The following is an 18259-nucleotide window of genomic DNA, read 5'->3' as shown; positions in this document are numbered from 1 at the left end:
ATTATTCAGAGATCAAAGAAAAGTCAGTGTTTCTTGTGTCAAGAACTTGAATTCTTACTATATGGAGGCTGCAAATTGCTTTATATACACAAAACCAGCTGGTCTGCTACATTGTTTAAGTCTGACAATGGTTAAAAGCAAAGCATTCTGGATAACCTCTTAAAAGTGAGCAAAATTACAGAAGAAAAGTACCTCAAATTTATCAGCTTATTTGTTGACTGCGCTTTGTTTAACCTCATTTTCTTTTATTTTCTTTTTTTTTAATAGCTATTTTCAGAGGTTTCTGGTCAAGGAACATGACAAGGAGGAACATTTCTGGACAATGAGTTCACAGAATGATAAGTACTAGGCCTAGCTGTAAAAATGCAGATGCAGATCTAAGGTTGACCATAATTTTCTCTCGTAAGAACTGCAACCTTCATGAGAAGCTTTCTATGTTGCTGGTGCCATCACAGCAGCTTAATGCAGGAGAGGTGCTGAGAACAAGCCCTGAATCCTCACTGTGCATTTCTGCTGCAATAAATAATTTGTTGGAGGGAAAGGTGGTTGGTATTAATTGGTATGGTTACGGTACAGTAGCAAAACACTCAAGAGAAACCAGCAGATGTATCTCAAGGTTGTTCAGAGCACAGGCTCATTCAGCTGGAGGAGGGGCATTTTACAGGGGCGTGTAGTGATAGGACAAGGAGGAATAGCTTTAAACTAAAAGAGAGAAGGTTGAGGTTAGATATTGAGAAGATATTCTTCCCTGTGAGGGTGCTGAGGCCGTGGCACAGGTTGCCCAGAGAAGCTGTGGCTGCCCCGTCCCTGGAAGTGTTCAAGGCCAGGTTGGATGGGGCTCTGAGCTATCTGGGATAGTGGAAGGTGTCCCTGCCCAGGGCAGGGGGTTGGAATGAGATGAGCTTTGAGATCCCTTCCAACCCAAAGCGCTCTCTGATTCTACAGTGTGGCCCATGTGATCAGGAACTGCCCTCCAGCCCATGCCCAGCACGGTGAGTGGCAGAGGTAAAGCTGAGAGGTGCACAAGCACCATCACTCATTTGGTGAGGATGCTGACCTCTGTGGCCTTTCACAACATTTAAGTAAAACAAACAACTTTAAATGTTGTTACATGAGAAATCATCTTTTGTGCTTGAGCAAAGAGAGTAAGGTACTAGGCAGGTGTACTGAAACACTTTTGTAAAATTATTTTTCCCACCCATTTGTCATGTTGGATTAAGAACTAATGGGGAATTAATTGATAGCTGACCAGTTTGGATCTTTCTGGCGGGGCCTTTACAAGCTGTGTTTGAACACTAGAGGGCAACAACAGTTTATTAAATAAAATTGACAAGTTTTGAGGATTTTTGGTGATTTTAAAAAATTTAAATTAGTTTGGGTTTTTTTAACTTTCCAAACTATGGCTATTTCATTGCCAAAAGGTTTTATAGGAAAGCTTTTTGTTTATTGAAAGGTTCTGGGTGGAGGATTATATACACATATTTTTAAAACTTTTTACTATATCATATAATGTAGAAGACAACAAAACTAAGCATAGTCTCTAATGACATTGAATTGGGTTGCATTATTAGTCATGTATTGGCATTTCCAGTAAACAGAGAAGGAGAAAGATTTCCCATCAGCATTCTTTTGACTACGATGCTTTATTATATGCATTTTTGGAGCTTACTTGTTTGCCTGGATAATGCTCTTGTATTATGAATCAAAAAGGAGCGAGACAAAGTAACGAAAAAATCCATCCAGTTTGTTACGCTTTCCACCATTAAAACTTCAGTGCACTTTTCTGTTTTTCCATTGACATCTCCTGTGGTCTTCACTGTGCACCACACATGGAATTGGATCATCAATCAGCACGCTATGATGACAACCCGCACACTTGGAGTGGCTCTTTCTGAAGGTAACCAGTTATGTTATGGCAGGAGGCCAAAAGCTGATTGCCTTTTGTCACCCGGAGAGCATAACAAATTCTGTAGCTGCTTGTGTTCATGTTGGTGCTTTATAGTGCTAAGAAAACATAAGGTGTGTAAATAGAGACTGTCATGAACAAAACTGTTTTGTGGTATTGTACAGTAAGACAAATAGCCTAAATTTTATAACCAGTGCAAACAATCATAAAGAAAGACACTGTCAATCTATTTGAGATGGATGAGAAGGGTGCAAAGTCCCTACCTCAAAGGGCTGCAAACTCAGCACAGTGTGTTCTCTGCAAATAGTGCTTCAGTTCATTTTAACTCCTGTAGGAGTAGGAAACACTTATACTCAGGATTATTTCAAGTAAGTTCCTAACCAACTAACAAAATCTAACAAACAAGGAAATTAAACCACCAAAAAAAAAAATTACATGAGAAGGCAGTTTCAAAACTGGATCTTGTTTTCCCTCCTCCTGCAAAACCATCTTAGTGGATTTGAATCTGATGACATGCTTTGATCCTACCATCCCACACTCCATGCCAATAAAAACGTGGAGTTTAAAGTGCCCGTACTGCAGTCAGCAATTCCCACGCAGCATCCCATCATACAGAGAGCTATACTTCTGTAGACTCTTTTCTGTCACCCTCCTGAAATGGGCCTAGACAGCTGTGCTCTCCCTGTGCATTACTCATCTTCTCATACAGGTAATGTGCTTCTCTACATTCCTGTTCATTGATAGTTGTGGGATAGCTGCATCCCCTCATCCTTGAAAAGTCTTGCACATCCCTTCAGGAGTGTACATGCTGTTCCCAGATGCTTTCCCAGCATCTTGATGGGTAGGTCCCCTGAAGGGCTAGGATATATTGAACATTTTTCTGCCATCTTCAGAAAATCTACACTCACTCTTAATCTCACAGTCTAAATTTGGTTTTTTTCCTTTAGGTCTCTACACTTCTTGAGGGTGTCAAAGTGCAAAAGCATAAAACTGCTGCTCTTTGTCTCCTTTGTGTTTGGTATTATAAACAATGTATAAAAGTATTTTTAAGTTCCAGTACAACTATGCTGGATCACCGTTTCCTGTATACTGTCTCACTTAATGGAAAAAAAAAAAAAGGCCTGAGGGCTATGCATTAATTTCTCTTCTGTTTTTCTCTTACTCCTCTCCTTCCATCCTATAAAATGTCATTTTCTTAAGTGGCAAGAGTTTAGATAATCCATGTTCAAGCTGTTGCGATCCCTTTTCTTTTTGGTTCACTTTGTTTTAATAGAAAATTGACCAAGAAAATTTAAAATTCTGCTATACCAATGACACGCAGGAGTAGTAACCAGATAATTTGTGCACTCTGTATTTTTTCAAAGAAATTTTGGAAGCAGTTAACATCTAGAACAGCTGGCTAAACCATAAGGAATGTTTTGAAACATTTGCTGATTTGAACAGTCACTCTGAAGACCACAAAGGTGTTTCATCGTAATGCTACGATGGTAAGTGTCGTGGTTAGACGCTGGCTAAGCACCAGGCACCCATGAAAAGAAACACCTACATATTTTCCTCTGCTATGGTTGAGCAGAGGAAGGGGAATTGAAAACCTCATTTTCATGAGTTAAGGATTATTGAAAAAAAAGAACCACTTTAAGGCAAAACAGGTTCAAAACTGAACAGTATAAAGATTTATTATTAACAGAATTGAAAGTAAAAAGGGTAATGAGAACCAAAGCAAATCTTCAGAACACCTTTCTTTCCCAGTCCCTCCCTCTTTCCACCGACTGCGCAAGAAAAAAAAATGGGATTTTGGTCAATATTTCACTTCTTAAAAATCTTTCTTCAGTATCGTCGAGGAAAAGAGTTTCTTCTGCTGTGCCATGGGATCCTTCCCACGGGAAATAGTTCTCTGCGAACTTTTCTAGCGTGCTTTTAACTTCCACAAGCAGCCGTTCCACCTGAACCTGCTGCAATGTGAATCCCTCCCACAGGCCAAGCAGTCTTCCCACAACTGCCTAGTGTGGGTCATTGAAGTTCATGGGGTTTAGTCTTTTAAGGATGAGCTGTTCTAGTTTGGAAGGGAAGGCTCTCTTCCTCTGTCTCTAAAAGTAAGGGTAATCTCTCTCTGAGTTCCTTGCTAGATTACAGCTTTTCAGCATCCACACACTCCAGCACGAGTACTGTTCTTCACGGGCTGCGCGTGGATCTGTGCACCCCTCCATGCACCTCACAAATTACAGGGAAACAGTTTGTTATATTATAGTCCTCACCACGGCTTGCAGGAGAATCTCAGCTCTGGTGCTTGGAGCACCTTCTCCCTCTCCTTCTTCTTCACTGACCTCGGTGCTGCCATGTTGGTTCTCCTCATGTGTCCTCACTTTTCCTCTGACTTGGAAGAAAGTTGGTGTTTGTAAGTTGCAGTTGAGAGGTTGATCTCATCTGGGCTCCGCACTGGGGAATTGCTTGCCATGTCTCTTGCTGCTGGCCACGTGGTCCCTGCCGGCACCGCACAGCCAGCCCTGGCCTCGTGGTTCTCACCGGTGCCGCACGGGTGGCTCCAGCCTCAGAAGGGCCCTGGCCACACAGTCCTGGCCTTGGGAGGGCCCCAGCTGTGAGGACCCGGCCTCGGGAGGGCCCTGGCCACGCAGTCCTGGCCTTGGGAGGGCCCCAGCTATGGGGTCCTGGCCCCCGGTGGCCCCCGCCGGCATGGGCCCCAGTGGCAGCCTCATCACCCCTCAGGAGAAGCAAAAAAGAGAGCTTCCTGCGGTTTTTCCTTTCTTAAACATGTCCTCACAGAGGTGTTACCAACTTGTTTAATTGGGCTAGTGACCTGCCCATCGTCAGAGCCTTCAGCGATTGGCTCTGTGCTGGACATAGAAGTTTCGAGCAGCTTTTCTCCCGCCCCTACCAAAAACCAGGCTGTGTTAAACCAACCCAGTAAGGATGGTTATGTGAGGTAAAATAACTCCTTGTAAGATGCTTTGGTACCAGCTACCTCAGAGTAGCAGCTGAATTCTGGCTGAAAGTTACCAGGAACATCACCAGGGTTTCTCTGTGCTTTACCCTGAAGAAAGGATGTGATCAGTGGAGCTTAGACTTTGACACTGTGACTTTTGCAACAATTCTCAACAACACCTAGATGGAAAATTTGCACAAAGTTTAAACATACATTCTTGTGCTGCGAAGAGGGTGGAAACCCCCTCACTATGAGACAGACTTCCTATAGGCTTGCCTGCTGTTTAATTAGTTTCTGGGTAAATTTTTCTGTTTGCTTTTATGAAAGAACCTTTTTTCCCTACCCCAAAACCCAAGTTCCACTGACACTACTGAAATCCTTGTGTGTAAGGATTTGGATCCTACAAGCAAGGTTTTTTTGATCCTCCAAGTAAGGATCCAGATTAGTTTGGGTCCTCTGAGTAAGCTGTGAATGAGATGATCCCTTTACTTCAGTGGTCATGTGTCTTTGTCAGTGCAGCTCCCATTGGTGTCAGTGGGAGGTCCTCCAGCACATATTTATGGCTATAAGTCAAGTCCTCCCACTTAGAGGCTCATTAACTGTTCAAAACAATTGCCTTACAGGATGACAGAACTTCTCAGCCCAGAGTACTGAAAGAATCTGTAGAACATTTTTCCAGCTGCCTCTGATTATTTAACTATGACAGTGTTGTCCTTCTTTTGTTCCAGGGCACAAAATAAGGAGTTCAAATGTTTTTCCACCATGTGATAACTCAGGCAGTACTCCTGGAAAGACTTCAGATTTGGCACATGCTGTATGTAGCCTTTACAGAGTGCTCTGGTTTAGAAAGGGCAAAAAATAATTTGCTTGTGAGATGCAGTCTTAAACCCATGAGAACAGCTCACTCTATGCTTCTCACTGCTAAACAAGATACAGATGTGGCTTTCCTACACTGACAAAGCATAAAGCAAGGGTACACCCCATTCAAGTGAACATTATAAAGGATGGTAGAGTTTGAAAAGTGAAAGCCTGAATGCTGAAGTCTATCCACATGCTACATCTAGCAGAGTTGCTACATCTGGCCACTTTTCCAGAAATATGCCGGACACTCCATCTCAAGGGTGAGTTTAAGCGTAGTTAAGTGCTGGGATGTTTTTGCAGCTGCCAAAAAATGAGTATCCTTGGTGATGGTAATGAAAATTATTTCAGGAGCATTGACAATAGCAAAAACAGCAAGCAAAGAAGTGTCTGTGTGCTGCAAGCAGGTACAGTACAGCTCACTTCCTCATGCCTGGAGCATCTTCTGACTCTCTAAACCATCAGGCATTTGGAACAGAGAAGAAGGTTATCGTGGGCAGAAAACAGAGTAAAAGTGGGAAGATACAGCAAGTCACTGTACAAAAGAGATGCATGGAATTTGTGGGAGACTAGCTTTCCAATATAATGTAAATTAATTTATTTTTGCTTCTGTTCATGTGATAATGAGACATTAATCAGAGTTTATCAATGCATGGTAAATGTCAGTTTCAGAAAAAACATAATAATAAAAAATTTATATGTTTAACACTTCCAAATCTAGCTTTTCAATGCCGCAAGTGCCTACTCTTAGGGCAGCGGGGGCTGTGAGGCCTGTGGGGTCAGTGAGGGCTATGGTGGCTGTGAAGGGTGTCAGTTCTGTTAGGGCTATAGGTGCAGGGGGTTTGGGCTAGATGACCTTTAAAGGTCCCTTCTAACCCAAATCATTCTGTTGTTCTATAGTTCTATACTCCAGCTGAGGGGTAGTATACAAAGGGGGAGCAACAGCTGAACAACTGCTATGCACAATGCCCTGCAAACATTTTTGTCTCCTATCTTTAAGTGGTTTGGGTTGGTGGTTCCCATTGTTTTGGGTTTTTTAATATGGTGACTGGAACACCTTTTCCTGTACTGAATGATTTACTGCTACAGTGTACCTTAGGCCACGCATATCCTAATTGTTTCCTCCTGTTAAAGTGCCAGGATTCTTAAACCACAAATGAAGATAGGACTCTAAATCATAGTTCCTTTCAACAATTAGAGCTTTGGTTATCTTAAAAGAAAAAAATGTTTTGGGAAAATAGCACTTTAAATGTATTGTTCAAAGAAAAGATTTCTTAATATGCCAAGATTAAATGGGGATTTTGCTCTGTGTAAGCCCTTTTCAAATTGTTGTAAAAGTATTAGATTTTCCACAATTGCAATAAGGAAAAAAAATTAGAAGTTGCATTAACTTCTTTAACTTTATGAGTCAGGGCTATTCAGACAACATTCCCTGTCTTTTATGCAAAGATCCATGTGACCAAATACTGTCTTTGTGGGTTTGACTGGGGAAAGGGTAGAAAAAGGAAGGATGAGGAATGGATTGGGTAGCCTCACTCTAACCACTGTTTCTTCTTGAGAGGAGAAAATAGAATCTAATTATTCTGAAATAGAATATTATCATCTTTCAAGAATACCTTTATAGCAGCCACTACTTTTAAAATAAATATATTCGAGGGCTGGGTCTGACTTTCTCTGAGTTCTCCTTTGTCACTTATCTACATTTAGTTGCCAGCTGTATTGGAAGAGTCTTTATTGAAATCTACACTGTAAGGAAATTATTCAAAGAATTAATGAAAATGGAAAGGCAGTGAATGACACTTCAGCCCTATATAATTGCCTCTTCCATCCCCTCACCACATGAAGAATGAGTTACTGGCCATAAGCCACAGAAACCTTTATACATGGAGTCAGTGCAAGCTAAAGGACCCACATGCATCTGTGCCTTAACAGGCAATGCCTTTTGATTAGTTGGTTTAAAGTTGGTTTGATTTTTTTTTAAGATAAGAATTTTGTTCGTTGAAGTTTACTCATGCAAGAGTGACATCGTGCTCTAGGGTATTCACAATAACTTTTATGATACTGAAATAAACTGGATATGTTTCATGCTATTTTTTCAGACCTTGAAACATTCCCCTCAGTGAAACATAAAATTTATCAAATCCAGTATGAGTAATAGTTCTGAATTGTCAGAGGCATCCCTCTTTCTCTGAGAAACCCTGGCTAATGGTAGTTTAATTAAAATGTTACCAAGGATATGCCTTCATCTTTGTTTTAAATAATTAATTTATTCATCAGTTAAGAGGATAACAAAGATTTGGGTTTTCCTTTAAATAATAAATTGTTCCAACGTCTTGCATTTGTGCGTCCTTACCTTACAAATCACTTAGAAGAGGAGCACTTCATTAAACATCACAGACGTTAAACCTGAAGATTAACCATTAGAGGGCAACCTTTCCTGCTCTGAGGAACTCGGTGTGCTTTTCTAGCCTATTTTGAGAACTTGACTAACAGCTCATAAAAACAACAGCCCTGAAGAGATATCATGGTTGATGCTCCACATCCATATTCTTGAGGTGTTTAGTGTCTTTGCTGAACCGCAGACTAATCTGTATATGAAGATAAAAATAAAGATAAAAATATCGACATAAATATAATATGAACATGGCTATAAATATGAAATGCAAATAGGAAATATAAATATGACTCTTCCTCATGAAGTCTGAATGAAGAGGGATGAGTCTCTTTGCTTGCCATAAACCGCACTCTGTGGTACAGTACTTTAGCCCAGAAGTGGCTACTGCAGGTGGCAAATGAGCTCTTCTCTACACACACAGTGTGTCACACCTTGCACATCACATACAGACCGAAAACTGTTGTAGGAAAGATTGCTAATTATTGTGACACAGTGACTTACCTTTCTTGACCATAGGCATAAGTTCTAGTCGCTAGGCCCTGTGACTAAAACAGTGCAAGAAAATGTACAAGGCTTTACCAGTAACTAATTTTTAAACTTCAAAGGCTGCAGTGCAAAGCAGAATTGTTAAATATTGTGCATATTGCAAAACGCTGAAGGGGTTTGAAAGGCGGTTAAAAAAGAAATATTCTTAAATTGTTGTTGCTTAAAAGGCACGCACGTTATGGTTAATAGAGCCCAGATGCTGACTGGTTTTGAAAAGCTGAGCAAGCTAAAACAAAATAGTGTTTTGGTGTCTGTCAGCCTGAAATGTGAGCTCTTTTAAAAGGATGTTTTTGCTGTATCAACATAGCATTAAAGCACTTTACAAATTTTAGAACAGTAACTTTCTCAAATGACATTTTTATAATACGGCTTTGAAATGTAGCCATGGCTAGATATTCATAAGGAAAGTCTTGGACTTGCCCTGTGGTCTGGTGGGCAGTGCCAAATTAAAATCAGAGGCCTGCATGGTTCACACTGAAAAATATGACCACTGAAGAAGCGTATCCTCAGGCAGTGCTGTTTTCAACTCCCTGGGAGACGGGAGAGGAGAAAAGAGGTAGTAGGTAGACAGCCTGACCTTGAATGCACCATCAGCGGGAGTCCAAATGCTCCTCCAAAGGCATAAAGAAAATGCCCAAACCTTCCAGGTCATCTTATTCCATATTTCCCTGTGGGGATATTGCTGGATTTCTGTTAGACTAGCTTGCCTGTATGGGCTGCTGAACTCAAGCACCTTCTCCTCTGTGAAGTTTTTGTTGTAAGGATTTTTTTTAGCCACAAAGAAATGCAGTTCTCATCCTGGGCTCCAGGCAGCTTCTTCTGGTAGAGAAGATGGGAAAGAAAGAATGGGTATTAAGCGGGGGGAGGGGAGAGTGGGGGGTAACAATAAAATAGTACTGAAATGCAAGGAGAAAAGGCAACTCTGTATGTGATAAAAAAGGGGATTTGATGGGCTATCTGATGGGAAATTACCCCAGAATTAGTGGAAGTGGTAATTTTTGCTGTGGTTTGACTGTGGTGATAGTAATGGCAAAAACAAGTCAGGTTTTATGCCTGGAGAAAATTTGCTGGACTAGAGACATGAGTGACTGTTCAAGGAAATCTGCTTGTAAGGCACCTGTATCCTGGGAAAAAGGTGCAGTTCATATGGTATGAGAGGAAAAAGTGAGAAGGAAAACGTGATCACTGAGGGAGGTGATTCTGTTTCCATGAGACCCCACCTGGAGTCCTGCATCCTGCTCTGGGGCCCCCACATGGGAAGGATGTGGACTGGCTGGATCCAGAGGTGAGGCACAAAGATGAGCACAGGGCTGGAGCACGTCTGCCATGAAGACAGGCTGAGGGAGTTGGGGTCGTTCAGCCTGGAGAAGAAGAGGCTTTCAAACCTTCTAGTGCCTGAAGGGGGCTTACAGATGGAGAGGGGCTTTTCACAATGGCATTAGTGATAGGACAAGGGAGAGCGGCTTCCAGCTGAAAGAGGGCAAATACTAGGAAGAAATTCTTTATTATGATCTGGTCCTCTATTCATTGAAGAAGGAATGCCATGGTTAATCCATTGCACTCTTGGAATAGGATAAACTGTGTCAGGCATTTCTATCACATCTATTAGAACTGACCTTGTTTTGAGGAAGAGTTGGATGAAACGTTTTTCTTTATAAACTGTATGACCTGGGCAATGTGGCAAGATGATGATGATGTCACAAGTTAGGGTGTCCTGTTTTATTCTGTGAAATGGTTGTAACAGGCATCATTGGATGGCAACATTCCATTCAATTTCCCAAGCTCCTTTGCTGCAGACTTTCCTGCTGGGGGCATGAGGACTTGAGCTTGAGTTTCAGTATGAAACCCTGGCCCTTTTGAAATCAGTGAGAACTTTACTATTGCCTTAAGAGGGACCAGCATTTCAGCACGCTATGCCCATTAATTCTTGTTGAAACATTCAGTGAGAAAGCTAGTTATGATAGTGGCTTCTGTGATGTGGGCAGCCACAAATTCGTTTGCTGAGCATCCATCTTCTTCTGACAGCTTTCACTCATTAGGGACTTTGGTTCTGGTTCTACAGAAGATCCCATTGACTCCACTCGAACTAAGGGCACAGTTCAAAAGCAGAGTGACTTTGGCAGCCACTGCTGGTTTCATGAGCTCCAGCTGCTGTCCTTTGCTGTCCTGGGGCTGACACAACTGCTTGTGAAGCCGGGCCACCGACTAAACCAGGGAATTTAACCAAGTATAAAAACAATCCTGTGAAAGCTCTTGTGTCATTGAGCCATCATCCAAGTTCAGAGGTAAGGGTAAAGCTGTCCAAGTTTCTCAGCCTCAGCTGGATTTGAGCCAGCAAACCAGCGTTTCTAAGGTGAATGAAAATAACTGCAACCAACAAGGGGAGCTTCTTACTAAAATAAAAGAGACATTCCCTCTCCACTTACTTTGACTTTAGGCTCAAATAAGGGAACATAATCATCTTAGAGAAATCATGCCTGTTGGAGGCTTTTTTGTGTGTGGTGATCTTCCCTCCTGTTTTACTTTGTAAAAGCCTCTGCTATGGAGTTAATTCTACATGTATGAACTAGAAGTAAAGCTTACAAACTTTTAGGAGATAGACTTGGTCTTGAATCCTAAGCAATGATGGGGAAAAGGGTTCAAAAAAGACCATTTTTGCAGGGGGTAGTGATCAATGGCTTAGAGTCCTGATGTACCTCAGTGACAAGTGGTGTCCCTCAGAAGTCCATATTGGACCAGCGTTCTTTAAATATCTTCATTAATAACACAGAGGAAGGGATCGAGTGCAGCCTCAACAGCTTTGCAGATGACACCAAGCTGAGGGTGCAGTGACACACTTGAAGGACAGGCCAATCCAGAGGGACCTGGACAAGCCCCAGAAGTGGCCCATGAGGTTCAACAAGACCAGGTGCTGGTGCTGCACCTGGGTTGGGACAGCCCCTGGGATCAATCCAGGCTGGGGGTGAGCAGATGGAGCAGCCCTGGGAGAAGGACTTGGGGGTGCTGGTGGTGAGAGCTGGACATGCCCTGGCTGTGTGTGCTGGGACCCAGAACCCCCCCGTGCTGGGCTGAGCCCCCAGCGTGGGCAGCAGGGGAGGGGGGTTCTGCCCCTCTGCCCTGCTCTGCTGAGAGCCCACCTGCAGAGCTGCCTCCAGCCCGGGGAGCCCAGCACAGGAAAGACATCAGCCTGTTGGAATGAGGAGAGGAGGGGAGAGGAGAGGAGAGAGGAGAGAGAGGAGAGAGAAGAGAGAGGAGAGAGAAGAGAGAAGAGAAAAGGCTAACAAGATGATTAAAGGGATGGAGCACCTCTGCTGTGAGGAAAGGCTAGGAGAATTGGGATTGTTCAGCCTGGAAAAGAGAAGGCTTCAGGGTGACTGTCCTGCTTCCACCCAGGAGGGTTAATTTTTGTAGTAGCCAGGAGAGGTCATGGCAAGGACATGGCGGTTATTCTATACACCTTCTGTCAGTGCTAGGGGTGAGGGGAAGGGAATCTCTTCTGAGGAGAAGGGGTTCCTTCCAGCTGAGTAACCGAGTTGAATAGAGAAGTGGGGAGGCACGGGTTCTGAACCAGAGGGAACAATTTATTGTCTGTTGTCGGGGTTCCCACAGTGAGCAATAATGTTTCATTTTTGTACTCTCTGTCATTACTATTGTGCTCTTACTATTTGTTTTCTTATCTCATCGCTATTTCCAGTGAATTGTTCTTATCCCAGCCCATGATCTTTGCCTTTTGTGCCTCCAATTCTCCTCTCCATCCTGCTGCAGAGGGGAGAGGGAGGATGGGGGAGTGAGTGATAGTGCATGGTTTGGAGAGTCTCAGTGGGAGCACTAAATTGGAGAGCACCATTCCTAAACCATGACAGTGACAGGGAGACTTCCAGTACATGCAGGGAGCCTACAAGAAAGATGGCAAGGGACTATTTACAAGAACATGTAGTGATAGGACAAGGGGGAATGGCTTCAAACTGAGACAGGGCAGATCTAGACCAAATATCAGGAAAAAACTTCTCTATGAGAGTGGTAAGGCCCTGGCACAGGCTGCCCAGAGCTGTGGCTGCCCCATCCCTGGAAGTGTTCTAAGGCCAGGTTGGACTTGGACTTGGGAGCAACCTGGTCTAGTGAAAGGTATTCCTATCCATGCCAGAGGGTTGGAAATAGATGTTCTTTAAGGCCCCTTCCAATCCAAACCATTCTGTGATTGTAGGATTTTATGATACTTGGGCTGGAATAAACAGAGGAGGATTCTAGGCAGGCTGTGGGGAAAAGAGTTAGGCTGAGGAGGGTGAAGCCAATTATCATTAACTAGCTCAGAGGAAACCCAAGGAGGAAAGGGTTTGAATTACAGAAAAAGAGCAAAATGCACCAGTGTGAGGGATGACAGTATATAAGTGCTCAAAAGCTAAAAATAAAACCAGTCACCTTGGGCAGCAGGGAAGACATCTTTAAGAGTCAGAACAACCAGGCAGGGGATCAGGCTCCCAAGGGAGACAGTCAAGACACCAGAGTGTTTCCAGCAGAAACAGAAAAGATGTGAGAGGGAATAGCATGTGGAGAAATAGGTTTTTGTGATGCAGGGGTGCAGGCTTGAGGTTTTCCTTAGTTGTGCACTGTATGATTAAGATACAAAGAATTCATTACGGATCTGCCATACTTCTCAACAGGTTAATGACAGATCATGCAACACTACAAGTATGGAAAAAGTATAAGGAAACACTATGAGGGGAAAAAAAACCCCAAACCCCAAATCAACCACAACCTCATTTTCCTTTTTGATTCCAATTAAACAGTGAAAATGAATATAAAAGTGTGCTCCTTTTGCCTGCCTGCTGCAAAATCTATTGGTGACAAACAAGGGTTGGATGCAGGTTCTCTCTTCTCCAGGGTACCGTTTTGTATGGCAAGTCCTCCCATCCATTATCCATGTGGATCTTGCTCAAGTTTGCCGATCCTCCCAACTTGACAGCACAGTAACAGAGGAAGTTATTTCACCCAGCAGACAGTCAAGGACAAAATTTTGTAGTGTAGACCTGGCCTTAGGCAGATATTGCTGTTGAGCTGAATTGTTTACACTTTCAAAATCTTTTTTTGCAACCTTGAAGGTTGGAAATATACTTCATTAAAAAAAACCCCTCTATTTTCTTCTATTTTTTAATTTTTTCTGCAGTAAAAGCTGAGTCTGATAATATCACATGACACCAGGAGCCCTTTAGAATCAGCCTACAATACCCAGGCCTTTAATCTGGCCCAGATGTTATCTCCTACTGTAATAACAAGAAAAGCTATGAAAATATATGTTGAACAGCTACGAAGGTAAAAGTTAAATGTTTCTCTGAGTTTCTAATAATCCTGAAAATAATACCGATTTTGGAATGTAAGTACCTCAAATGTTGCTCTAAGCTGTTCTGCTTCATATCATTATTCTACTCACCAGCTGTCACATTCTGTGAGGGAGGGAGAACGTGCTGTAGATGTTTAGACTTAATGAAAACGTTTAGACGTGTTGAAATCATGAAGTAGATTTTCTAATCTAGAGGAAATGCGAGAAAGCTGCATTTTATATTGTTTATTAGGAACGAACAAAGAGAGTAAGGAGGGAAGTTTTTTTTCAGTTGAGGGTGTATTACAAAATCTTAACTTTTTTAGCCTTTTCAGAAAGAAAAGGGTATGTTTACTTGAATGCAAGAGGGGGAAAAGACTAAGTTATGTTTAAACACAGCACACTACCCACTCATATCATTGATAACACTGCTCTAAGCAGCACAAACCCAGCCCACCACATTTAGTTTAGCAAGGGGGACAATAACGCACAGCACCCCCAAAAGCGCTGGGAAATAAATCACGCATCATTACATCAGCCGGGCAGCAATTCCTGCTGATAAGGGACGCCTGCTCCCTCTGCTCTGGGAAAGGCCGGGATTTATGGCTCTTCAGTCTGCACTCTGGAAGGACGGACCGTAACTTCATTTTGCCACACGGCCTGCCTGCCGCCCGGGCGATGCTCTGGCGTTACAGCCCGTTCCAGGAGCGGGAGCGTGAGCGGGATCGGGATCGGAGCCTTTGTGCTGCCGCTCGGACGCCGCCGCAGCTCTGTGGCAGAAAGTAGTCCCGTCCTCACGGGCCAGGGCCGAACCGCATCGCAGGCGGCGGAGGGGGCGAGGGGAGGCAAAGTAGTCCCGCTGGAATGCGGCCGCCCCCCACCTCGCCCCGTCCCTGTGCTCCGGGGGTGCCGTAAGCCCGCTCACCCTCCCTCCCTCGGGGAGCACCGCCGGGCCGCGGTCCCCGTCGGGGTTCTGCCCGGCTGCGAGGCTGCCGAGGGTGTGCTCGATCCCGCCCGGGAGAGGGGAGCTGCGCGCCCCCGCCCCTCCGCTCCGGCCCTCCCCGACGGGAGCGGTGCCGGGGGCGGGCGCTGCGCCGGGAGCCGGCCGGGCACGGCGCGGGAGGAGGAGGAGAAGGAAGAGGAGGAGGAGGGGGAGAAGGAGGAGGAGGACTGTATCCCTGCGCCTGTACGCGCCCGGCGGAGGCGGAGGGGTGGATGGGGGAAGGACCGCGGCGGTGGCGGTGAGGCGGCGGCAGCAGCAGCAGCCGGCATGGAGGGCAGCGCCCGCTCCCGCGGCGGCACGCCGGGGCCGGTGGCCTGCTAGGGACCGGCGAGAGGGGATCTCCGCGGCCTCCCTTCCCCGCCTCCCGTCCCCCGCTTCCCCGCCGCCTCCCCCGCCCGCCTGGAAGCATGAACTGGCAGCGGAGGTGCTGCTCCCCGCCGCCGCCTCCCCGCCGGTGAGAGCGAGGAGGGAGGGAAGATGGGGGCCGTCCTGCGCAGCCTACTCGCCTGCAGTTTTTGTTCCCTGATGCGAGGTGAGCGGGGCGGACGGCAGCGGGAGGGGCAGGGGGAAAGTTGCCGGGTTGGTGGCGAGGGGCCATGTTTGGGCGTGCGGGAGGGGAGCGGCGAGGCCTGGCTGCCGGCGGGGCGCGGGGCCCGGCGCGGGGGCAGCGCTCCCTCCTTCGCTCCCGGTCGCTGCCGCCCCCCGGCTCCTGAGCAACTTCCCGAACCGCTCCGGGAGCAGCCCGCCCTGCCAGCGGCCACCGGCCGCGTCCCGAGCCGCCCCATTGTTGTTTTCAAGTTTCTTTCTTTCTTTTTCTTTTTTTTTTAAAGGATCCCCCTAAACCATCGCACACTCCCCCCATGTCTCTCTGCACCCCCAGCAGTCCGTGGGCGCCGGCGGCTGCGGGGCAGAGCTCGGCCCCGCCGATGTCAGGCTGGTACCGCTGTGCCCATCGCCGGGCTGGTCGCGTTCTCCCCCGAGGTTCCATCCTGCGGGGTGCGGGGGGAGCGCGGAGCCCCGCGTGCTCGGCGTCTGGGAGCGGGGAGTGCCCGGGAACCGGGGCTGCACCGACCCTCTCCTCGCAGCGAATGCTCAGCTCTCAGCTGGGCTGGTGCTGCGCGGGGACTTGAGAGAAGTTTGTGTTTCTCTGGTGAACCATCACGGATGTTCATACAGCTTTAAATGAGCAGTCGAGTGCTTTACGAGGGGATGTCACTTAAAGTAGCTGAGAATTTTGATTCTGTTTCCCGGCTCCAACAAAATTTCTTGTCTTGCAGGGCACAATCTGAAAGAAAACAGCTTTTTTTTTTTTTTTTTATATGCTGTAAACCTAACTACAGTAACTGTTTCTTGGTGTTTAGTCTTTCTGGGAAGAAATCGCCTGTTTGCATACATAATCTCGCTGTTTACTTGATTTTGACTTTTTTCATACTAGATGGGCAAGAGATTAAATGCTAGCAATTAATCAACCACTTTTTTATTTAGAGGATTCATCCCCACTAGAGTGTTTCGATGAAAGTTAGACTAAAGGTGGTGTAGGTTGAAGTAACTGCTCGGTCTCCAGTTGCTCAGTAATCTGGAAAACAAAGATTTTCATCTCATCCATAGCCTTTTTTTTTTTACCCTGTGCATCTGTTTGCCATATTGTATCCTGTTTGCAGAGATACAAATATACTTATTTAAATGGCATATGTAACTTTTCATACTTAGGTTGTGGCAGTTAAACCCCAATTTTCAAAAGTTAAATAGGCTCTGGAGTACAGGGAGAAACTATTTCCTGATTAGTTTATTTTAATAAGTAACAATCATACCCATTCTTAATATACCATGTGTTTGGCTTTAATTTGATGTTCAGTCTAGTTCAAATGACAGCAACAGAAATAGCTGTTGTATGTGATGTCACATAATATTGTTACAGTAATTTCTTCAAATTAATCTCAAAATAGTGGCATGTGCTTTTGCAAATTTTTGTATACTTCGTGCTTAATGGGACACTTTGAAGAAGCATTCAGTTTATAAATCATATTACTGTCATTTCTTTTCTGATCTCTCACCTCTGCCTATTGCCAAGGACATTTATATCCGAACAGCGTTTCTGTTTCTTCTGTGTTCATGGTGCCCTGCTGTTTGATTGCCTAGCTGAAGTTGTAATCCTGTGTTTGTGACACGATAGTAATTTTCCTACTGGCTAATTGTTACTTTAGATAGAGATAAACAGCAGGAACAGCTGAACCGTGAAGAAACAAAAATAGAGTTTAATCTATACATTTTAGGGATACATTAGGGATAATAAACAGCATCTATGCAAGTAGAGTAGGTTCGAGTAAAATGGGTTGAGTTCAGAAGTGTCAGCAGTTCCTTAATGAAGCAGAGGCAGTGCCAGCATGAGTATGAATAAGCTTATACATGAAGGTGGAGTTGAAGTTAGGAAGTTCACTATTTGGTTTGTGAGTTTGGTGCTGTAGAGGATGCCGAGCCGACAGTGCTGGAGACAGAAACTCAGCAAATGTAATAGTGTGTGTTTGTGTATTGCAGCATCCTCTCTGCTTCCTGAATCAGCCTCCCTGTTCTTGTAGAAAAGGCAAATGGACAAAGGTTTGCGACAACTGAACTATTAGTCTGAAGAAACTGTGGTAGACTTGCTTGCCAATCTGTAAAGGAATAAAATCGATACCCTGGAAATGCATAAGGACTTGAAGAAGTATGAGGCTGTTACTGGCTAGAAATGGATACACAGGGCAAGGCACCTGTCTCAAAAATCATCCCAGGACTACGATAAACCAGATCCTACTGATGTTTCCAGGGCAAGTGTTTGAATTTCTAAGAGACAGGAGGTTCCCATCATGACAGCTTGCTGTGGAGGTTCTGTGATTTGGGCTTGGGGTTTTTTTTAATGTTATGACTGCTGGAAGAAAGATGTCACTGGTCTCTGTTCTCTCCTCTTGGCCCATGGTTTGATTTGGGGGATCGGACTTTCCCCTCTCTGACCAACAGTGCTTCTTGAAGCTGCTCCCTGAGGGTACTTCCAGAGGAGTGGAGTTAGAGCTGCTCCATGGCAGCTTTGAGGTGTTTTTCAGGACAGCTGTGAAACCAATCAGAAAGATAATTGTTAGGTAACTGACAGCTGCAAAGAGGCAAAAGCAGTGTCATCACATCTGTCAGGGTGCTGCAGATAACTGTGAGACTGAGGTTTCAACTTTTTAAAAAGTGATAAGAGTTCTTCCACCAGTGTTCATGGCTTGCTTTCTTCCTGAAATAGCTCTCCAGTCAGCATGCAATTGCTGTTTTGTTTT

General features: G+C 44.8%; 1 protein-coding gene across 2 annotated transcripts in view; it reads left to right on the top strand.

The window, feature by feature from the left end:
* Nucleotides 1-15153: 15153 nt before the first annotated feature.
* The window catches only part of LRP6 (LDL receptor related protein 6), a 121311-nt gene continuing 118205 nt past the window's right edge, over nt 15154-18259 (top strand). For both annotated transcript variants that reach the window (XM_048300958.1, XM_048300957.1), the window contains exon 1: nt 15154-15498. In XM_048300958.1, the coding sequence (XP_048156915.1) occupies nt 15444-15498 (55 nt within the window). In that variant the 5' untranslated portion in view covers nt 15154-15443. The remainder of the gene's footprint in view (nt 15499-18259) is intronic.

Source organism: Corvus hawaiiensis, chromosome 4 (genome assembly GCF_020740725.1).
Source record: "Corvus hawaiiensis isolate bCorHaw1 chromosome 4, bCorHaw1.pri.cur, whole genome shotgun sequence".
NCBI lineage: Eukaryota > Metazoa > Chordata > Aves > Passeriformes > Corvidae > Corvus > Corvus hawaiiensis.
Note: the sequence above shows the minus strand (reverse complement) of the source record. Positions and strands in the feature narration are given on the sequence as shown.